At 42.4% G+C, this 23,812-nt stretch overlaps 1 protein-coding gene across 1 annotated transcript; it reads left to right on the top strand.

The window, feature by feature from the left end:
* Positions 1-54: 54 nt before the first annotated feature.
* pdlim5b (PDZ and LIM domain 5b) lies at positions 55-23,730 on the top strand. Its single transcript, XM_088391494.1, has 13 exons — positions 55-210; positions 3,897-3,999; positions 10,910-11,061; positions 14,943-14,973; positions 15,180-15,688; positions 18,052-18,200; positions 18,326-18,353; positions 19,774-19,937; positions 21,717-21,897; positions 22,110-22,290; positions 22,446-22,566; positions 22,654-22,769; positions 23,000-23,730. Exons 2-13 carry the CDS (start codon positions 3,904-3,906, stop codon positions 23,087-23,089), a joined length of 1,818 nt encoding a protein of 605 aa, XP_088247620.1. The 5' UTR covers positions 55-210; positions 3,897-3,903; the 3' UTR covers positions 23,090-23,730.
* Positions 23,731-23,812: the final 82 nt, after the last annotated feature.

The following is a 23,812-nucleotide window of genomic DNA, read 5'->3' as shown; positions in this document are numbered from 1 at the left end:
TGCCACTGTGTGTCGCCCGAGGGCAAGCTATCTCTCTCCGCCTCACTCGTTGGCGGCGGCCCTCCTACCGGCAGGCTGGCGTACATGCGGAAGTCTTAGTTCCGCTCACTCAATTCAGTTGTAAGTTGCCCTCCAAGCTGAGAACCGACTGACCCGACGCGTCTCTCTTCCTCTCTCGAGCACCGGCAGAGAGCGGCTCCGCAAGGCAAGGTAAGCCCCACACGAGGCATCATTTTCGGGGAGACTTTTATATGCTCATGTTGCCTCCGTATTGCTTCATTTTGGACATTTTCATTCACTTGAACGACTGAATGACTTATGGACAAGGGTAAGCAATATTGTCATTACAGGAGTTTTATTCTACTTTCATTAAGGAAGCCAAATGGAACGTTTTTGGTTTAATTTGATGAGTAATTTAAGAAGTTTACTAAGTTGCACTAAATCCTAGTGTAAACAAGAGAACAGAAATTTAATTATTACTTCGTCTCATGACTTGAGTGGGCGTGCCTGGTCCTCTGAAAGTACATATTAGTTTTAATTTTATTTTCTTTCATTTTAATTTACACTGACCAATCACATGAAGCTAAGTACATGCATAGACACAAATTGCAAGTAAATGACAAGTGTCAGCGACAGGGAGAAAAAATATTTCAGTACAAATATTAGTTTTACATCAACGTTTGGTTTTTATGGGTGGGTTCCAAACTTTATATTACAGATTTTTAGACACCGGATTATGATTTGAAGATGACACATTACATGTGTTTCATCCTTTTAAGTTGCCATGGACCATGTTCCAAGTGTCACACTTGAAAGCCCAAAAAAAATAAAATTATATCAAATCCAGCCTCACAGTCTAGCCCACTATATTACACAGTGCTGGAGGTCAGGTGGAATTTTGGCACAAATGTGTTGAATTTGAGAATCTGGCATCAATACATCAGTGTTATCAGAATATGCACAAAGGCCGTCTCGTAAATTCAGGTTAGAACACGTCCTACCGGAGGTCATGAACAACACGAATTGCTGCCAAAAATGGTTGGTTGACGGTTTCTAGTCTAACAAGGTCTGCTTGCGGCGTTGATCAATGAAAAGAACTGTAAGGCTTGTTCTGTTTTTAATCCACAGCATGTAACAGTCATAAATGGAATGTGAAATGAACTTTGTGAGGAAATAAAATGATGTAAGCAGGTCAAATTGCCACCTGACGTGTGGAATGCGCATGACGTATGAGCACAGCCACCGAAACTCACTCAGATGTTTTCCTTTTAATCAATACTTCCTGAAGGCAATCTGGCACATGCAATAGAGCGGGCCAATACTGTCAAGGCTGTGAATATTTTTTGCTTTCAACAATGTTATGCTCAATTTGAATTGATAGAGTGCGTTAATTTTAATGGGAACAGCACTCGGAGCGATATTGTTTGAGTGGCTTGAGAAGTTTTTATAGCTTCAATAAACTGCTCAGAAATGTGTGGAACTTTCATTGGGTTTATTACAGATTTACACAAGCATGTAGGGTTTAAAAATATACAGAGTGGAACTTCTAAGGTAGAGAAAAATGTAATTTGGCAATACTTGCAACTTCAGAATTGCGTGTAGAACTCAAGAATCCACCGAAGTTGGTAACAAGATTGCTTAAATGCACATGTATTGCAAAATAATCACTCCTGTCATTTTTTAAAACAGGCAGACATGTTTTTTGTTTTAACCTCTGTTTTATTTGGGTGTGAACGTGCTGAAATATAAAGTGCAGTAAAGTGCTATTCCTCAAGATAAGGCTGACGTGGAGCATAAGCAGGAAAGTTTGCTTGTTGAATATGCCCGCTGCACTGCCCTCTTTCATCGGCAGGCGTGACCGCTCATGTCTACGCACGACATTATTGGTGAATGCAAAAGCAAGCAGCGACATGAGAGCAATGTTTGTCTTCTCCATATTAGGGAGTTTGTGAAATGATATGTGGGCCTGGTTCAGTGTGATCTGATAGACTGCAATTTAGTTCTTATCAAGATTAGGTGCCTCATTTCCCAGTGGGTTATGAAATGCTATCCAGAAGGACTATAACTCACATAGTTGTAGTCTATTCATAAAAAGGCATCTGTCTCAGTCATCTGTTGGGCTCAGCCATTTTGAAAAAGTGTGATTTTTTTTTTTTTTTAATATCAAATTTATTATACATAAACGTTTTGGTCTTATATGGTAGAATAAAGTTATACCTTGAATTAAGTACTGCAGGGTCAAGGATAACTGTTGTTACCATGACAACTACTGGAAGGAGGGTGTGGCTACTTGATGAGTGGCGAGTGGAAGATTTTGTAGTTGCGTTAATCCAGTTTCCTGTTTTCCAGCGAGTCATCTGTCTCATCACACAATGATGAAAAGTCCAATGTTTTGGTGTATTGCCTCACCCGCCCAATTTACTCGGCTCAAATTTGGTAGTAAACAGAAACACTTGGTAGGACAAGCAAAAATAGGAAAAACAAAATGAACCAAAACAGAATTTCTGTGTCTTTTTGGGTATTGGTTCTTGAGATTATTATTTTTATTCTAATAATGATAACCAAAATTAATGGAGAGGTGAACTATGTTAACCACGACAGAAATCCCACTTTTTGGCCCACCACGGCTGAAGGTCACATTGCGGATGAAGACTGTCAGTAAAAGTGGGAGATATAAATAGAGTCAATAGATGTTCACATGTGATTTAATTTCTTGTTGCCTCCCCTCCATTTACTATTTGGAAGGACCTTCGGGCTTCTCTGATGAGGCCGACCAGGTGACAGACCGCGACAGATGGTAGCGTGCCCCCAGAAGGAGGCACTTAAAAACCACAACGTGACATTCTCCGAAGATGACAAGGCATCGTTCATGACTAAGTCCTTGCCAGAGTGTTGTGAAAGCCGTGGGCAGGTTTCAAATTTGGCAAGATCAGGGGAGTCCCGATTGTTTGTTGAAAACTCGACCCTTTTTCCATGTAATTCCGTTGGTCATGTGTGACGTTAATGACTTTGATGTCATGTTTTCATGTCAGCTTCCACCCTTCCTGTCAGACAGGTCACAGGTCCAATAATTCCACAAGCACTGTGGCAGAGTTCACGCAGTCTCCCCGCTGGACGCCGTCATAAAATCCACACGGCGAAGTATTAAAACCCAAGCGGTGTTCTGTAAATATGACAAGGCAATTTTCTTTCCAACTCTTCAACTGTGAACATGTGACAGCACTTAACCTTGTCCCAGCGCTTGCAATTTTCAGGGGGAATGCAAAAACAGGGCTTAAACCGGTGAAACTTAATCACGCGTGAAATAATCGGAGTGGTGCACATATGTGTGCACATTTGGCGCTGTCCCATTCATGTGCATAGTCAGTCGAAATTTTTTTTTTCTCTATGCATTCAAACTGGCCCACCCGCAAAAAAAAAAAAAAATGAAGCTGGCACTCAGTGGAAAGCGAGCGCTGGCATGCCATTTTTGCCCGGGGTGTGTCTCCAATCCACTTTGATTTCTTCATCAGCATTTGTATGCTAACGAAATGGATTTTATGGATGCAGAGCAACCAGGATATCGTCTAGACCACAGTGGAGATTGCAGCCAAAGCGTCTCCCAGTCTGTCGAAAGGAATACTATTGCCAAGCCATTCTTCATTTCCAAATCCTTCCCTTGACTCCATACTCGACATTCTAAACGATATCTGGCTCCATATTGGCTTGTTTTAGCCATCTAGAAATTTCATGACTGTCTTCATTTTTGATTCAGCTTCCCCTGACCCCCCACGTCACTCACCGGGCCAGGCTCCTCCCTTTATAGCCAAACAGCGACCCAAAGTGGAAAAATAATCGAGTAAAAAAAAAAAAAATGATGGATCCTTTCTAATGAAATCTTCTTGTGTGTCCCTCAGGTGAATCATGACCAACTACAGTGTCACCCTGGCTGGTTCGGCCCCGTGGGGCTTTAGACTACAAGGAGGGAAGGACTTCGGCCTTCCCCTTACGATTTCACGGGTGAGTGGCGACGACGCCTCCTGTGTGACCTCTCGGGCATGTGGCCCATCCGTGCTACACTTGCGTGTGATATTCAGTGCTAAAGAAACCTCGAACTCATTCACTGCCATTGACCAGAATAGACGTCAAATATTACTGTCTTGACGATTTTTTTATGTGGTGTTTTTTTTTACGTCACGGCTGGAATAGTTTTATAACAATTGAATTCATTCCAAAGGCGTAAAATTGATTTAATATACGAGTAAAGTGAATTACTAGCTCGGCCATGGAACGAACTCCAATGCTACAAATTCCGCCATGATTGTTATACTTTCTAAGCGCCTCTATGCATTTACCGGGCATAATGAATTCCTCCTATGAACCACAATTTACTGTCATTTTGGTCATTTAAATGAGGGATGTTACGCTAGTGCTTGGCCCCCATGTGAAAAACAGTAAACTTTAAATGCTAGGTCCACATTGGAGCATCTAAAAATTCTCCTTAAATTTGCCATATGATGGAAACTTCAGAAAGCCGCTGTGGTTCAGTAATAACTATCGGGGGCCACATGATTTTAGAGGAATATTAAGGGAGGAGTCACTGCCTATCCTATACATAGTTCGACTGTTTATGTCGTTGGTGTGAGGGCTTGAACACGCTTGATTGTTCCAAGGAATTAAAGGAGGATCTGATTCTTGTGGAATGCGCCGCGTTATTTAGCCGACTGCTTCCTGTTATGAAGTCGTAATCTCGGTGTCACAGCCGAGGTCGCGAGCTGTTTATTTGTCGCCGGCAGCATCGGTTACAGCTCAACTTCTTTTGAGGAACACTTAAGCGTCTCGAAGTACAAAGTTGCCGACATGATTCGAGCAGGCCGGCCGAGCAGCTCGGCCTATTTTTGTCCCGCTTCCACCGAGATAAACTTGGAATGCGTGACATTATGTTGTCGCGCCGGCACGCAGCATACTTGTCATCAATATGTGATTATGAAGAAACACGTGTGGATTGATGGCGTATCGGTTGGACTGTTATGGATTTCTGGAGGTGCCGTAGTGTGTGTACGCGAGGCATGTGGAGGGACTCATAAAAGTTTCACGAGTTGTTAAGAACGTGACTGGGATTGACTCTGTCGTGTTTTGCCACTGGGTTAAAAATAAGCAGTCAGCTGAGTTTGCAAGGGGGAGTAATGGTGGGGAACATTTCTTGAATTAAGTCGTTAGTCTGTCTTCAACATATTTTCTTCTCCGTGGATGTGAATGGTTGACATTTCCGCTCGTTGTCATTTTTGCCAGGAAGGAGTCTTCCTCTTGTTTGTTTTCGCTTATCGGAAAATGCAACCTCCCAAGTGAGACGTAAAAACAAGAATGCAAGTCATTTTTGTAAATATGAGGAAGGATTATGGGCCCACTCTTTGTGTTGTTGGAAAGAGCAATTTGATTTCAGATTCGCTCTTGTTTGAAGCCATTTTTTTGGGGGGGGCTAACATTTCCGCAATCATTGAATTAAATTTGGTGCCTCAATTGCACAGCCACTGCCCGTATGAGCAAACACGTCCCCTCACGCAACAATGTGGCCCCCTATGGAGGGGTGGGGCCGAAAGCGCAGTGTGTCTTTTGCGTTTAGAGGGAAGGGCTGCCCCGCATGGGTCAGATGTATTTGAAGGTCATTCGTGTTTGAAAACAAAACAAGGGCAAGCTGGAGTGCCGCAGCTGATACTTTCGAAAGGCTTAACACATCAGACAAGTTTTGAAGACTTCAAAACATTCAAGTTGTCATTAGAGAAAGGGAACATGACCTATGACCTGGATGTCGATCGAAAGCGATTGAGTTGTTTGTTCAAGAGTGAGGCGTCTATCCAGAATTGAGATATGGAAACATCTGCCATTGATTTGAAACATTCATTTACTTCCTGATTTTGATGAGTGAGGAGAAAACTGCTTGGACCACGAGCTTATTTCACGGTTCACGGTGCAAAATAGACTCCGCTCGCAGTACTGTATACAAAACAAGATTTATGATGTCATTCACCACATGTTACAGCCACTTGATTATCTCGGCCCAATTATGGAAGGCTGGTCTTGTATGAGACCAACCACAGACGGGTGTACCCCGATGCATCTACGTACCATATATGATAATGAGTGCGGTGTCCCAGCGTGACCAGACATTGTTTCAAATGATCAGTATTGATCATAAACATATGCGCATCTGCTCTGTGAATGGAATACCGAGAACCCGCCGTGTCCGCTGGATGATTTACAGACCAAATTACTCGTGGTTATAATATATATATGCTAGTGTGTGCTGTCTGCTTCGCTCATGTTAGAGAGGTGCATCATGCTTATTTAAATTTCTGGCCAACTTTCCGCTGGGAAAATATGCAAAGTGGACATTCAATAGGTGTTTGGGTTTGAAAATATCACCTTACTATACTAACAAAAAATAGCCAGACTCAAGCCACTGTTGTACGGGTTTTAGTATGTGCTTGGATTCCATAGGTCGGATTACACGTAGCACTATTATTAAAGTCAAATGTTGTTGAGGCGGTAGAAAATTTCCTGGAAATGTATGCGTCCTGTACACAATATCACGGCAAATGTGGATTCCACACCAGCAAAGTAAAAAAGGATTTTCAGAAATACTGTATGTATTAGATCCAAACAAATCAGCCCTTTATGCTGTTTCCCCAATTTAGTCATTTTTTAGTGTGATGTGAGAAATTCAGTGCATACATATACATTTATACTGTATAGCTAATAACACAGAAATTTGAAAATGTATGAGGGTGGTCCGATGTTCCGGTAATATTTATTTTTTATTGGAGGATTGTGATTATTATATTTTCTGTCTCCGTGTGTTGCTCCACTCTTTGTGTTCAAGTATAACACCGATGATGGTAATGCGCATTGTTTGTTATCATGAAGTAATGAAGACCTACTTAAGCCATTTTTTCCCCCACACGACCAAAATTACGGATTTTTATAGGAAAACATTAAGATAAACAGCTTGTATGTTTGCTGCCAGACTACATGCTGTCTGCCGGTCCATTTATTTGGAATCTTTTGATTTCCGTGCTATTAGTCACCATGTCCGTGTACTTGTCATTTCTACCACTATGTATTTAGTGGCTTCCCAGCATGATCTGTCTCGTGTTTTCATTCTTAGACATAGCCAAAATAAATTGCCATTGAGTGGTTGCCATAACTCCTCTGAAGCCTCTGCATCCATACTTGGATATGTACGCTTCCTGATTTAGCAATTGCCCTGAACTCATTAAACAAGACTCTATTGACTCAGACGGCTTTCGCTCGGTCATTTCGTGCTAACATTTAATTCTAATGAGAGTCCAAGTAAAGACAGTTCAACTGGAACTCGGCCTGGAGGATTGTGACAATCAATGCGGTTACTTGAGACTCCGTGGGACTCGAAAATGCGAGCGTGAGCTGTTTGCCAAACTTTCAATGCCACCACTAGCAATGAAGAGATTTTTTTTCCAGTCGCAGTCAAACAAGCTCCACAACACAACAACCTTGCCCGGTCTATAAATAGCGCTCTTAATTTTTTACACACCGATTAACTGCCATTGTCTGTCTGTCAACACAGGGAATGCGAAGCTGTGAGCTACCGACGACTATTATAGCTCAACTGGGCAACGACAGTAGGCCCACTTGCCAGAAGATAAATTCAATTAACTGTTTTTGCCTTCATGGCAGTCTTGGCTTCCCCAGTGGCTTCCTGTCACATAAGCTCAAACACACATCGTGTTATGAAGGGAAAGAAAAGGAATTCTGGATTGGAACCCTTTGCGTACTCCCTTTGCTTTCATATCCTCTGGCTTGTTTCTGAAGCGGACTACAGAGCGTTCAGTGTTCAAGCGCCGTGTCGCGCTGCTTTTGTGTTGTTTTGTTTGTGTTGTCATGGCGATTTGACTAAGCGCTCCTGTTTAAGGTCGCCGCGGCTTTTCCAAAGGCTTCATTGAAGTAATAAGAGGCTGTCGTCAAACCATGACAACCATGTGTTGAACCCGCTTTTTGAGGTCTTAATTGGGATGTTTGAATACTGAAGTATTTGGCGCCCCCTGGATTGTTGCGTTCGGCCTCGCCATTAGTGCCATTAACAAACAGTGTGTGGGGGGAGAAAAAAAACTCTTCCATATAAGGTCATCCATCTTAGTCGACTTAAGCATGCGGGCTGGTATCGCGAAGCACTTCCTGTTACACGACTTCTCCTTCTCGAGGTGACGGCGGCCTTCTTCCTCACGTCGCGCTTTCACTGGCGGGAGGGCAGGAAGCGCCACAGCGGGGAAAATTAGGAACATTCCAAATGATGATGCGCTCGCTATATATCGTCTGTGGCCCGTGTCCTCCACAGGAAGTACTTTCATTCATCTCACTTAATGCCCTCTTTTCTTTCTCCATTGTGTGAAAAAGTCCCGAGCGCGCTCGTCTGCATAGTGAAGAATTTCCATTTTGGCAGCGGCGTACTCCACAGAGCAGAGATCGAGCTGTTAAAAGCCAAAAAACAGCTTTCACCAACATCCACTCGAAGTTTACGCCATTCCTTTTCGAGTATTTCTAAGTAAACACTTAAATAGATCTATATTATTCTTTTTATTGTCATTTTTGTCGGATTGAAGACACATGGCGGGAGGCCGTTAATCTGTCCGGGCTCATTTGATGTCGGGTAAAGTGTTTTTCGTTGGATCCTCTACAGAAACAACCATATGTTATCTATATTTCACAGTCGGGGAAAACGCGCATACATCAAAGTGCAATGTAGGTACTAATTTAATCATCTTCATCGTGCTTCGCCACAGGATTTAAAGTGGATAAATCAAACGTGTATTGTGCAATATTTTTCAAGTATGTGCGGAGCGGACCACAGCAGTGAGTCGAATCCCTCGGATACTTTGAGAGACTCTTTAGAGCTTTCGAAAGGTTTTGGCCAAAGTAACACAAAGCCTCTCAAACAGCCTTTGCGCTTTCCGAATCCAACTTTTAAGTACTGTGGCTGTTCGGCATTACAGTGGGAAACTCTTTGGGAGGCTGCGCTGGGACGCCGGCTCACCTTTAATTTGTTTGGTTTTGGTATTTGAACAGGCTTCCAAATGAAAAAAACAACAACCAGCTGCTATTATACAATGTAAAAACAATAAATCATGCAGTTTAAACTGTAATGATGAATGACACAGTAGGTGTAGATGTTAGCTGATTTCATAAAGTCTACCACCACTAGTTAGAACAACAAACTTTTATCGCTTTATTGAACAGATGGTAAAAATATAAATACAAGCTCCTCTGTTCAAAACCAAATCATCCAAAATGGTTTTGAAGCCACTTTAAAATCAAATTAGAATAACTTTGTTTCATTCCTTATGTCCCGGTTTGAACTAAAAAATCTTTCAAATCCACTGATATTCATCAAAACCACATTGCGAAAACATCCTCCTCCTTTTTGTCGGACATTACAGCCAAACTTCCACTTCACTTATCTTCTTGTCATTCAAACATATTACAGACTTCACCTGCCAGTAACACTCATTAGTTTTGTGTCTATGTGAGGAAAAACTGACCATGAAGTTCACCGCAGGCTGGGCATTAAACACGACTAACCACGTATATATAAAAGTACATTACAGACATTTTTCCCCTTCGTGCCCACAAATCGTCTGCTAGTAAATTTCCCTTATATAGCGCTACACATTGTTGTTGTTTCTCTGGTCCTTACAAGGGGAGAATTCTTTTTCACTCGCCATTAGCTTGACAACCCACAAACACGCTAATGCTGGGAAGTTAAGACAAAGGACCCAGCCATCCAAACGCATTCAGCGGCCTTTCAACAGTTTTTCTTTGCCCCGTTAAGTTTCCTGTTTTAGTAAGAGGCACCCGTTGCCAGTATGTCGTTTCGTTACGAGTAAGTGAATCAGGACAGACGCCGGAGCCGGCTGAGTCATTGTCGTGACCGGTTAACACCTCAGGACTCGCTTTTATGGCATCATGGTTTTCCGAGAGACTTACATAAGCTTCCGTCACCCCCTCGGAGGCTACCGAGTGAACCCAAGGAAGCGTGACTCCAAAGAAATGAGTCAGTGTCCCTCTAAGCTTTGGCCTCCACCTCTGTCCCTTCCTCATTCCTTCCAGCTCCTTTTTCCCTATTTGGGCTATTGTGAAGTCGAGAACAATGGTACGTTGTTTTTTGCCCCCATTGTCTTCTTATTTTAAACCGTGGAAACACTTACGTAAGCTAATCTGAACGCAGAGAGAGAAAGGTGTGAATTTCTTCATAAACAATGGAATGGTGGGAATGGGACTTCTTAATTGGTGATATTCGTGGGAAAAACTCATTTGGGAACTCTTAATTATCCTTGAAAATTACACTTTATCTGTTGTTCAACTTGTAAAAATACTGCAAACAATTTAAAAAAATTGCTATAGCCCCCCGACTCCAAAAATCAAATTGTTTTTGAAAATTATTTCTCAGTCAGCAAAGAATAAATCCTAAAGCCCGTCCTTGCCTTTCAGGCTCGAGAGATGCCACACATAGATATGTTGAAACCAAGCGAGAGCAAAACTCATGATTACGCAGCGTTCTTTTCATGATGGCAGCCAGCATGGCTGTACAGGTTTCGAGTGCGTAAACAAGGTGCGTTGAGTGATTCACGACGCTGGGTTGCCTTGACGACGCCACGCCTTGGAGACAAGGTTCTCATTGTAATATGTAATCAGTTTTTTGGATCCCAAGTGCCAGGATTTTATGTTTCAGCGTTTTTGGGTGTCCTTATTGTACTCCGATTAATTGGCTATTGATCGTAATTGTCCGATTTGCGGGGAGAACAGAATTTAGCCAAATTATATTTGCACCATCACTATATATTCTAATCTTTGATGCAAATAGTAACTTTTTTTTTTTTTTTTGCATGTAACTTTGCAGCTGACTGATGGAGGAAAGGCAGCCAAAGCCAAGATTAGCGTGGGAGACGTCATCCTTTCCATAAATGGCATCTCCACCGACACCATGAACCACCTCGAAGCCCAGAACAAGATTAAAGCCTGCACGGGCAATCTGAGCCTAAATCTACAGAGGTAACCAACACAGTCAAGTTTTAGTGGGTTGACATTTGGAATTCATGCTCTTAGTAGACACAAGAGTTTCATATTATAGTCTTAAAATATGTCAAAAGTAAGAATCTGTTATATATCTGTAAGGCAATGAAATGTCTGCTTTTTAGCACTCTTAATTAGCAGTTGTAGACAGGCTCTTAGAGGCCGGCTTCACGCACGGACCTAAAATCTGTTGAAGTCATCAGCTGGGGTTTCAGCTGTGCTTTATGTCAAGTCGCGCCGAGTGCATCAAGTGTTCCTCTGCTCTGCCCATTAGGAAAAGGAAGAGACCTGGAATTCCATTGCCGATAGTAAAACGATACTGACCGTCATCCACCACATGAGCAACTCTGACCAGAACTCGCCACTGATTCTGATATGTGCGATTTATCAGAAACTAATGCTGATAGCGCTGTCGGCTAATGCTAATCTGCAGCTCTGCTTACAGTAGTTTTTGGCTTTGAGCTAGACTTTCAGACAGATTAGTAATTGTGGTACTTTTTATATTAGCCAAAATTTCTCAAATACTTTTTTATATAGGAAAAATTAAAATTTCCACTACAGGATCCCTTTAATATTCATTGGTATGGTTGTGTTAGCCTCTGACTGTGCTGTTGTTAGTGATTTGATTTTACCACCATCTCCCAAAATTACAACAGCGGGCTGTTCGCTTCATGACGACTTACTAACAAACGCAAATGGCACGCATTCACGAGCAGTTTGTTTGTGCCAAACGCAATAGTACGTTGCTCAATGGAAAAAAAAAAAAAAACAAGTGGCATGGCACGCACACGCTCAAAGCTGTAAAATGTGATGACAGGAAAAAAAAGTCCTAGTTTTTTTTTCGAATGACCTGTTCTATCGGCAGATGGAATTAGAAAAGAGCCTTGCCACTTAATGATGGGAAAATGATCCTAAAATAGCTCCGTGCCACATCTGCATGTAATCTTCTATGGCCACCGGATGCACGATACATCCAAACATGGTGTTGACGAAGTGCAGGTCTCCAAATATATACACACAAGGCTCTTTTAAGACTCCTTGCACCATTACATTTGGGTGTCATTAAAATTCTCCCGAAAAGCAAACGCTATTTTGTCTTTCTCCAGCTTGGTCCCCAGAATGTGATTTAGGATCTTTAGCCTCACAGATAAAGACTCTCGGGTTTGTAATAACATTCGTCCAAACTGCCAAAAGATGATTTATGCGAGTAAGGTTTAGTCCCAGGCTCCAACTCTCGAGAGGTAGACATTTCAGCCTCTAGACGTGTTTACCTTTGTCCATTTCCAAACGGATCATGTAACCAACCACTACTTTAAGGGTTCATAAATTAACCCTCAAATAGCTCCTTCTCTCAAAATAACCGTTTCGAGAGTGCAAACAAACAATACCAAACATGCTCTATTCTTGCAACTCATAAATTGTATGATTTCGATTTTTCATCTGTCACACGCATTTTTAAGATAGACAAAACTGCGTAGCCTGCACGCATTGAGGTATTACAAACGGAGCAGTCTTTCCATATACTGTCTGGGCAGAGCTCTGGTTCACTGATGCTGATGTTATTCCCTTGTTGCTAGGTGAAAGAAAAAAACTTGGACTCTGACTTTGTCTAATCTTCTCCGGCTATCAGACCTTAAGAAATAATCATAGGCAAGAAGAACAGATGGCTTGTATCTCATAGAGTCACAGGCAAGTGTAATAACAAGAATTTAAAATTAAAATTTGTGTTTATCCGAGAAGTATGATCCCTTGAATTGTGCTTTGAGTTGATGCGACCAAAAGTTTACGCTGCACTTCAATGGCTTTGTCGTAGTCCCAACACTTGAGTTACGCAATCCAGCTGTGGGAAGTAGCCGTAGGAAAGAATGATAATTGATGTTTATTTATTGTCATTGAACTATGCGGCACGCTGTAATCAAACACCTCTCCCCAGAGGTTGCATTTGGCAGCACCTGGTCGGGACAGATAATACAGACCACATCCTCGGCTTTTATTACTTAGCTAAATGCGTCGTAAGCTTAAAATTTGAACACTATCAGCCTGTATGACTTTAAAAAAAAATCTATTTGTTTTCTGTATCTCAGAAATGTGTTTGTCTTCCTCTAATGCTCTAATTTTTATCACTTCAAACTTCATATTTGCACTTTGCTGCTGTTTGAAAAAACATCTGAGCTAGCTAGTTAGCAAGCTAAAGCACAAACCCCTTTTTTAAATACAACTTTATCCATAAAACATTTTTGTTTTCTCTCTCAACCCCATTGTCTTCTATTTTTCCCAAACATGGATTTGCTTAAACACACATAATCAAATTGAACAAGAAACTTGTGTTGCAGATGCTAGGTCAAAACCATGAAAGGATTTCATAAATATTTACATTTCAGTCCAAAGAATGACTGATTTCAGACCGACCGCTGACATTCCGATGGAAATCAGTGACCCAAAACACTGCGTTGTAATCTCGAGTCAGAAGGTCCAACGCAGCTGCGGGTTGAATATTCGTGCAGCGCCACTGCCATGGCTCGGCCGCAATTCCGACTTTGGGGGTGGAGGAGATGACAGTCTAATAATCCCCCACTGACTCCTGGCTGCCTCTTCCGCTTGTGGCGTAGCGGTCGGAAGACAAGAATGAGCGAACGGGAGCGGCTCCAATAATGGAACACTCCCGCCTCTCCAACTGACGCTATTCGTCAACCTGTTGGGCCTCCAATGCAAATCACGCTCGCGTCAAAATATGCCAGTTAATGGAAGATAATCGACAGTGGCAGATGTTTGAAGTCAGAGCTACGCGGAGGTTCCGCTCTAATCAGCCGACTATCAACTTGGGTTGCGCGTCCGCTACCTTCTCCATCATTTAGTCAAATGCCGCACGCCAGACTGTTTCTCTTGGCTCTCGACGAGACGCCAACACGATGGAAATGCTGCCTTATCCCCCTCAAGGCTTATTCCTTCGCTTAACCTCCCCAGTCTTTCCTTTCGGATATCTTTTTGTCCGCGTGTGTGCGTGAGCGTGACGGAATTGCAAAGTCAAGGTTGATGAGGAGCACTTAACGTCTCTTAGCTGTCATGCCCCCACATTGAGTGACATAATGGAGCTATTTAGCCACGGATAGGTTCAACCTTGCAATTGGAGCGTTTGAGCCAAATTTCGACAATTTGTTCAATTTTCCAGAACAGATTCAAAGATGTTCATATAAAAAAAATACTCAGATGCAATGTGTTAAGACAAAACGCAATTATGACTTGACAGCAGTAAAAAAAAAATGTTTGAAGTCCAGAGAAAATCACATACGGTAGGTGGTGGTAGTAATGACTAATAAATGATCGTCTGTATTCCATTATAACTATTTTAATAGTGACACTACATCGTTACATAACCTAATGCGTGCCTATTTCCACACGCATGATCTTTCTCCCTTCCCCAAAGTACAGTATGTCCGTGTGGATACTTGGTCCAGTTGGGTCCAAGCTGTCAAGTCGGCGAGACAAAAAGCAGAGGAGGCTTGGTCGAGCAGATGTTCACCGGGACCACCCTACTCGTGTTTTGTCAGCCTGCTCTGAGAAAAGATAGGGTGTGAAAGCCACTCTGATGTCACACACATCATCTTCCTAATGGAATGTGCGCCGTTTGATCTCGACACCCTTTGCTGTATTTTTTGGCTCAGCGTGGCCTTGCTCCGTACGTACGCTGGAAAATCCGCTTTGTCTCTATTAGCTGCTAAGTGGAAACAGCAAGTGGAGGTGCGCGCACAAATGACGTCAACATCTGACCCCAGGGCGGGGTTCGCTAATAAGCCGACGTCGTTGTCCTTTAGTTTATAAAAAGAGCCTTTTTTCATTTGAGTTTCTTTCTGTCTTCACAGAGCCTCAAGTGCAGCCAAAGGCGGGTCTCAGGTATGGTGTCAAATATTAGCGTGACTTCTTCTTCACAAACTTTGTGCCCTTCTGAGTTAATGTCGGTGTGCTTTGCATGCCACATTGTGTTGTCATTTTTTATTTCAGTTCAGTTGTTGCTTGAAAGCAGCTTTTTTCACAAGCATTACAGCACTTTTGTTGTGTGTGTGTGTTTGTGTATGCTGCATGCCGTGTGTCTCCACTAGATGCAGGTTGAGCCTCAAGAAATCATTAAGCCCGTCCCAATCACCCACACGGCTCCGAGCAGCACATACTCAAAGCCGTCAAGCCAGGCCGGTCCCGCCTACAATAAGACAGCCCGACCATTTGGGGGCGACAGAGGCTCTCCCACTCCTTCCTCCGCCCCCAAAGTGGCCTTCATCCCCTCCGAATCGTCCGCATTCACGCCAGCTCAACCACTCTCTCAACCCCCGCAACCTCCGTTCCCGATCAAGTCCAACCTCGCCGCCCCGGACCCCATTCCGGCTCCCCAGGCTAGTCCCACTCGCTCCACCATCAGCTCCCTGTCCTCCACCTCGTCAAGTTCGTCCTCTCCTGGCAGAGTGACGGCCCCTCCCTCCCAGCCCTCTGTGCCGCAGCCGTCCGTCTATAACTCCCCCATCAATCTTTATTCCAACAACAACGCCTGCGAGGTGGCCATGGGGCAAAGGCGAGGCCTCCTGGAGAGCCAGGGGCTGTCGGAGCAGTTCAATGGGTAGGTACCACCAATCAGACCATCATCCTGTGTTCCTGTAAGCTCTAAAGACTGATTGTTTTTTATTACTTTCATTTCTTCTCCTTTGCCAACTTTTTCTTGCTCTTTGTATTTTCTGGCAGTTTGTGGCACCACACTGCCTCCCACAGGCCACTTTTGGTACTATACACCATCAAAGTGTCGTGGTCAGCTAGCTGTGTCGGTCATTTGGCGTAAACCACGAACTTGACGTACAGTAAGCACATAGAGTAAACGTTTCCCTTGTCGTGCGGATCATAAAAGTCAGTCAAGTTAAAAATTGGTACGTATGTTAAGTGTGCTCTAGTAGGTGGTTTCAGAGACAGCTGCGGTTCACTGAGGCCGCACATTACGCTACCGGAGAAAATGAAACGTTACGCTCGGCTTTGTCTCGCGTCACGCCCGTATTCCCCTTTTTCCCAAAGCCTCAATCATCACCAGTGTTTTCACACGAGGCACAATGCTCATCTTGTCCAAGTATTGGGCAGGGGATTGGTCCTGGCAGGAGAACATAGCGTTGGACTTCATGCTACCTCACCGCTGCCTTGGCACTAGTTTTATGATTTAGCTCAATCTTGGCAGCTTAGTTTCTTTTCGGAACAAGCTGGAGCGGCTGCTTCATCTGCAGTGGGCTTAATACTACCGTCATAAATAATGTCTGTGAAATATCTGTGAGGATTTTTTTTTCCTCCCCTCAGAGTTCCATCAGACTCTATGGACAAGAATATTGTTAGGATATTCCAGAATATAAGGGTGACGTACGTAGGAGAGGCTTTCTACATGATTTTGGCACGTGAATGTGGGAAATTGTGTAATGGACAATTCCTGTACATTTTGAGGTGAAACAAATGTTGAAAAGTGAGCAGGAGATCAAATTATTCTGACACCGCCTTCAGGATAATTTATAGGACTGCTGTATATAGCACCAGCTTTCAGACATCGATCTAAGAAATATTTCTCCAAATGCAATTTCCAAAGCAGTCTATGGAAAAATCATCGTCTACCCGTTTAGGTTCAAATATCAAATATGAGACCTCAGCTGTGTATTTTTTTTTGGTAAGTGGAGTCTTTAAGGTTTTTTCTTCTATGGTCTCCATTTCCAATGACCACAGCTTTTAAGTGGGCACACTTTGAGGGTACGAAAGCAAAAATGTGTCTATCCACATTTGAAGAACCAAGTTTATCACGTCATTTATCATCCATTGCTGCATGCGTGCATGTTTTGTTGTGGTTTTTCTGTATTCACATTTTCTCAGAAGGGCTTTTTTTTCTTTATCCAAATGGCACGATCAATGCGCTGACTTGGCTTCAGTCCTTCCCAATTTTGTCATTTTTTCCTCCCCTCACAGGTGCAAGGAGATTCCGACAAGTTAGTCCTGTGAATGATCATTTATCTTCTACAGTAACTTTCTGCACATTGCTGTGGTTTATGATTAATGGCATGTTTGCACTTTTTTTTTTTTATTAGTGTTCCCTTGCATAGCAACTTGGCCCATATATATGTAGACTGCGGATAATAATGTCTAAATGTAATATATTTTTGATTCTAATATATTCACACACCACAGGCAGCTATCAGCTCAAGACTGATCACTAGATATATTAAATATGTACATGTACAGCCAGCCGTGTTGACAAGCTCACGAACGGCTCCATCTGTTTCTATTCGTGTCGTGTTTATTCAGGGCCCACGCAATCACTGCTTCTGTTAAGAGCGGCCAGACGTTTGGTGGTGGCTTTGCTTCACTTGACACAGACGTGATCTTTTTAACAGACTGCGTGCATGGAGACACGAAAGAAATGCTTCAGGAAGTTAACGTGAATGTTATTGTGCATTGGGAGGGGAACATGTTAACGCCACAAAAAGAGCTTCAGCAGATTCAAACCAAGAAGCTCTCGATTGTGAGGCAGGCGTGTTTACATAAGGGTAGAAATTCAACATAAAACCGAGTGTTATTATTTTGGATGCGTTTTTTTTTTTTTTTTTGCATCGCATGCCTCTGTGCAGGTGTAAACTTTGCTTATGGAGTGAAGCGAGTGAAGTGTTATGAAGCACTTTGTTTCCATCTTGTGGTCGAACACCATCACTGGCATTTTTTTAAATTCAGGGTATCTTCAGATTTTGAAGCGTTGCAAAGTATTCAATTAGACTTTACACAATTTAAAATACTACGTTTATATTTTATAAAATTAAAAATGGCTTCGTCAACCTAAAGATACCCTGTAAATTAAATTCCACGTCTTTGACGTCAGTGAGTGTGAGCACGAGTTCCAGCATGTTCACCATGTCTGATAAATAATAAAATAGCCCACTGACCTAACACAACTTTGTGATCGACACACAGGAAAGATTTGGACATGAACCACGCAGCTGCTCTGAGTGAAGCCAGCAAGAAGCGACTAATTGAGGACACGGAAGACTGGCACCCGAAAACCGGAACCGCCCAGTCCCGCTCCTTCCGGATCCTGGCCCAGCTCACTGGCACTGAAAATGGTGAGTGTAAAATTATTGACCATTATTACTTTAAATATAATATTTGTGTGGAAAAAATAAATATGTTGAAAATTTTAAATATATATCAATACATAGTATAAATTCATTCTTTTTTTTTTTTGCAGAGGTCGCTCCCGAGAACAATGGAAAAAAGTAAGTGTGTCTGTCTCTTCATCCTTGTATCCCAAACTCAAAGTCCATCCAAGTTTATATTGCCTAAATTAATTTAGTTTTGGAGAAATCTCTCTGGTGGTTGGCAGCATTGATTTGTTTTAAATTGAATGTTCTCTGTAGCTGACTGCCAAGGACATTATTTTTTCATTCACAGAAAATATGAGTAATTAAGTAGACTTGCCAAAACGAACACAAACCATATTCAATACCAACAACCGGCAAATGTCACTCTGATGACATCATGGCGGCCTGTCATCCTGCCTCGCCAGCTCTTTGGTTTCACTCTCTTCACTTTCCAATCTTTTCTCCTCTCTTGTCTTGTCTTGTCTTTTATTTCTGTGTGATGGTGTGAATCAGGGCCACCAAGTTGGACCCCGAAGTTTTAGAGCACAAGTACAACAAGCTCAGGGATTGGCATCATGTCGTCTCCGCAAAGGTGCTAAATGTGTAGCTGTGCATCACTTGGAGTTGTTTATTTATTTTCCTTTGTATATTACGGCATATCAACCTGATCGATTATTTTCAAACGCACACAAAAGACCCAATGTGGTGCATATTTGTAAGTACCAACAGCATGACGCTCTCTCTTTTTTTGTTTTTCTTCACTTTCACACTTATTTTTTTCTTATGTTTTTTTCTTTCTGAAGCCTTTCTACTCTAACCACTGTAGAATACGTGTGTCAATTCTTGACAAATTCCTCCCAATAAACTCTTTTATTCTTTCCTATTGTCTTTGCTTCATCTTTTAGTCCTTCGGGATGACTCCATATTTAATGTTGACATATTGTATCGTGCGGCAATTTCTTTGTGACGTGATGTAGCATAAGACATTTTTAACATGACAGGCACAGCAAGATAGCATTTTTAATATGACATGATAGATGATGACATGAATTGTATTGACTTGATGAAAAGGGTAGTGAGAGATATTCAAAAAGTGATGTGGATATATATAGCGTGACTTTATTTGTAATGTGAGATGATGTAGATTTCGCGTGTGTTGTAAGGAATCACACATTTTTAAGATATTCTTATTAGTGTATAGTAAGATAATTTACATGATATAATTTACAGCAAGATGATTTTTGACAGTTTCGAGACCAAGTTCAATCATTTAATTTGTTTCTCGTTATTGTGACATATAACCTGTACAAAAAAAAAATTCTGACTGCCTTGGAAAAGGGAAGAAAAAAATCCAATATAAAAATTAGGAGAAAGACTAGAACAGTTGAACTTTATTGGGGGGGATATTGATAGACGGACCAGGCATAAAGGCCGCAGTATTATGTTTGGGGAATAAAGTTCTCTACGAAGTTGAACCTACCTTGCCCTGAGTGAGTCTGTACAAAATGTCTTATTCCGATTGTGTGTTTATTTCCATTATTATTTTATTTCCTAGTGATGTCTCGGATAAAGCCTCTCCCAGTGTGCACACCTTGCCTGCAGCCAAAACATACTCCAAACAAACGCCTCCTCGGAACGGCAACGTTGTGGTGGCTCCCTCTGCGTTCAAGAGCCCCGCGGCCCAGAACAACCTCTCCTATCAGCCTGGGGGTCCGTCAGGTACTTTATTGAGCCGGGGTACATAAATATATATGTATATATTTACAAGAAATCATTCAGTATTATTTTTTTGAATTGATAAAAACTCGTGTGTTAAAGTTTTACAACCACTCTTCTATATACAAAATAGTTAGTCATTATTTCCACTGGAGGGCGCTGTCGTTCCTCCAAACAGCTCAGCCATAACAATCCCAACAGGGTTAATTCCCAGCGCTAAACCGTTTAAAGATTACGGGCGGTATGAAAACTCTGAGGTGTTCCGTTAATGAGCTCAGATGGCTTTTCCTCCAGATCCCTTTTATTTAAACACATTATGAAATTAGGAACGCTGTTGTTTATTCAGGCCCCCCACTCTCACCAGACCTCGTACTTGATGAAAAGCATCAGTCAGCAACATGAAGTGAGCAAGATGCCTCCATGGTGAGGCCTCTTGTGGAGTGGCTGCTGAAAGATACCAGAGGGAGGCCACAATTGAAGACTCTCTTGCCATCTTAACACATACTTGACTTTATGTCAAACAAAGACATTTACAAGTTGTGTATTTAAAACATCACTTTGTCGTAATTCTTCCATATCATGGGAAATGATGGCCCTGATGGGCCAACAAATAACATAAAGTTCCTCACAGACAGAATATAGATGAGTTGCAGAATGAATGCCTATTCCAGATGGGAGCACTTCAAACATGTTTTGGAATAAGCCTAATAATCCTTTCATAAGAAATGCAGCTGTAATCAAACGGAGATACTTTTGAGCAGAGCAGACAGAGACGCGACTCCTGCTGTGATTGGGTTTTGTTGTCGTCTCACGCTGACTCCGCACGCCTTATCTCACTCACGCAGCCTGACTGCAATGACACCATTGCTTTATTGCTCCCACCAAGCCTTCCCTCCCACCCTGTGCTCTTTACTCTCTCAGCATAGCAACTTTTGTTATAGATAAGAACCCTCGCCGAAAGCTAATTTCCCCCCAGCGGTGCACATTCGGCATGGAGACATTCAAAGTAACCGTGACACTTTTATCGAAATGACGCTTCAATCGTGATACACTTTGAAGGTATGTTAGCGTACCCGAGTGAGATATTCATCACCAACTTGGATTCAAACAGCTCGTTTACACTTGTACTGCTTGGATATTATTAATGAATTTAAAGCAGAGGTATCTTCAGCCTAAAATAATTTAAGCCGTCACGTTCATAAGAGTCGTTTTGCCGGCCACACTTCGTTCGCCAGGTCTACTCATCCCGTCAATCGTATCTTATTTTATTTACTGAATCTTTACAGTCCGCACTCAAGGAAGGAAGTATAGGAAACACTTTGACTTCTCTAACGTTGGCTCGTAACGTTCCTTTCCAGCGGTGGGTCTTGTCACGTTTCCCTCCAGCTCTTTGTGCGAGGGCAGAAAAACAGCCACCTCCATCCTGGAAATGTTTTTGAAAGCGGAGAGGAGACAGAGCATAGTGCATCCCTTGCATTTGTTTTAAGCCGAAAGCCGGGACGTTATTTTCGCAGGTGTCCGCGCTGACTGCGGGAATGTTTTTTAGCCTCAGTGGGAAAAATAATTTGATCTCCTTTCTGTGGTGGGTGGGGTTGCTCTGCGAGCTCGAGAGGTCTCGTGAATCACGCAAGGAAAGACGGGAGACTGTCAAACATTTTCTGGCAAAACTAACCTAACCACCTCAACCGTTTCCGTACCGCGACCTCTGACCCTAAAGATGACGTAGTCGCATTAATTCAACAACTCCCTCCGAACATTCACCAATCCTTCTCTTTATTTTAGGCTTCCTCAAGGGTGGTGCAGCCCCTTCGTTCGGCAAGGTTACCAATCCCCCTCCCAAAGGCCCAGACCGGCCCATCCCGCAGCCCCACCCCCAGGACCTCAACTCTGTGGTGCAGAGAGCCGAGCACATCCCGGCCGGAACGCGCACCCCCATGTGCAGCAAGTGCAATAACGTCATCAGGTAGTCATGGAGACATTTCAAATAAAAAGCATCGCACAAGGTTCCAGGACATGCATCACAAAATCATTCTTACCTGTGATATAGTGAAATAGCAAGGAACTGTCAGATGCTCAGGGGAAGAAGCGACATTGACCCTTCTATAACATAACGCCAGTACTGGAACTTTTCTGACACACCTTTTCTGAGGCTAACATTTGCTGGTTTCTTAACAGGGGCCCCTTCCTAGTAGCCATGGGCATGTCCTGGCACCCCGAGGAATTCAACTGCGCCCACTGCCACTCTTCCCTGACAGACTGCGGGTTTGTGGAGGAGAAGGGCCAGGTGTACTGCGAACACTGCTACGAGCAGTTCTTTGCTCCCACTTGCGCCCTCTGCCAGCAGAAGATCCTGGGGGTGAGCTGCTGGATTGTATATTCTCGGTTGGCAACTGTCAATAGGAAAGTAGTAACTGGTATTGTTGAGATGATACAAACATAGAGCGGTGTGTATATATATTCTTTTCTTTTCGAGCCATTTCTTTCTAACATTTTCTCGGTGTTGGTTCACAGGAGATCATGAACGCCTTGAAGCAAACCTGGCACGTGTCCTGTTTTGTCTGCTCGGCCTGTCAGCAGCCAATCCGGGGCAACATGTTTCATATGGAGGATGGGCAGCCATACTGTGAAATGGGTACATTCAAATAGGACATTCATGGTATGCTGTGTATGCTTTTTATTTTATTTCTATTTTTTTTGTGTGCCGCCATTTTTTCTATAGACTACTACAAATTGTTTGGCACAAACTGCCATGGCTGTGACTTCCCTATTGAGGCGGGAGACAAGTTCTTGGAGGCTTTAGGATTCACATGGCATGACACCTGCTTTGTGTGCGCGGTAGGTGCCCCACCTTAAAATTCATACAATTATATAATGATGTGGATTAAATGAGATGAATTCATTCAAAATATTTCTGGAACACATTCAAAATATCTAGGAAAAAAACCTCTTAGATTATCTTACCCAGAATCCCAAGAATGAGTAAACGTCCAAGCATTACTAACCCTAAAGCAAGTTGAGGAGACATATAACAACCGAGACGTGTGTACGTGTGGCTTTCTCTTCAGGTGTGCACCGCCAATCTGGAAGGTCAACCCTTCTTCTCCAAGAAAGACAAGCCTTTGTGCAAGAAACATGCCCACACTGTCAATATCTGACCCTCCCCTTGCAATGTTTTCCAGCAATAGCTACATTCATATGAGAGTCAAATCCGACATATTTAAAGTTACTTCACATGTATACAGGTTAAATAATAACGGGTCCAATATTTTTCCTTTTCTATTTTCTTGCAATTTATAGATGCATTTCAGGAGTCTGCCTACCTTCTCTTACGGTTCTTGGTTTAATTTTAACATGGGGGACATTTTGCTTTCCCACAGCGCAGGATATGATGGCGTGATGATGTGTCCAGCCTCTCAGGGGTCACAAAAATATTTCTATGCTATTATGCAGTATATGAACAATACAGTTAAACTGAAAGCACAACTTGTAACAGACTAAACATACAAGCATCCTTTATTTTTTATAAAATACCCGATGATTGTGTGTTGTTAGTATTATTTCATAATATATTTTTCCATTAATTGTTATTAAATCAATTAGTAAATGGTATTGCCTATTTTTGGATTCGGATATTACCCATACCACATCTTTATGGATTTGCTTTAAATGTTGCAAATTTATTCCAGCATCATTTCTTGTATTAACATAAAACAACTCTAATATATTCCTCCCAAAGCTGCCATGTTTCATGCGCCTTGCACACTTTTATGAGTGGAATAAAATTAGTCTTATGTAATACTGTTGTATATGTCTGTGTAGCAAAAGAAAACATTATTGTGACTCTGTAAAAAGTTTCATTTGATACCCTGCATCATAAT

Source organism: Syngnathus floridae, chromosome 12, assembly GCF_059516105.1.
Source record: "Syngnathus floridae isolate MCC-2025c chromosome 12, RoL_Sflo_1.0, whole genome shotgun sequence".
NCBI classification, from domain to species: domain Eukaryota; kingdom Metazoa; phylum Chordata; class Actinopteri; order Syngnathiformes; family Syngnathidae; genus Syngnathus; species Syngnathus floridae.
The sequence above is the reverse complement of the archived record's forward strand: the minus strand, read 5'-3'. Positions and strand labels throughout refer to the sequence as shown.

Coding starts and splice junctions, on each gene's coding strand:
- pdlim5b (XM_088391494.1), top strand. CDS start 3,904: ATGACCAACTACAGTGTCACCCTGGCTGGTTCGGCCCCGTGGGGCTTT. Junction 15,689..18,051: donor CTGTCGGAGCAGTTCAATGG/GTAGGTACCACC, acceptor ATCGACACACAG/GAAAGATTTGGACATGAACC. Junction 18,201..18,325: donor GCTCACTGGCACTGAAAATG/GTGAGTGTAAAA, acceptor TTTTTTTTGCAG/AGGTCGCTCCCGAGAACAAT.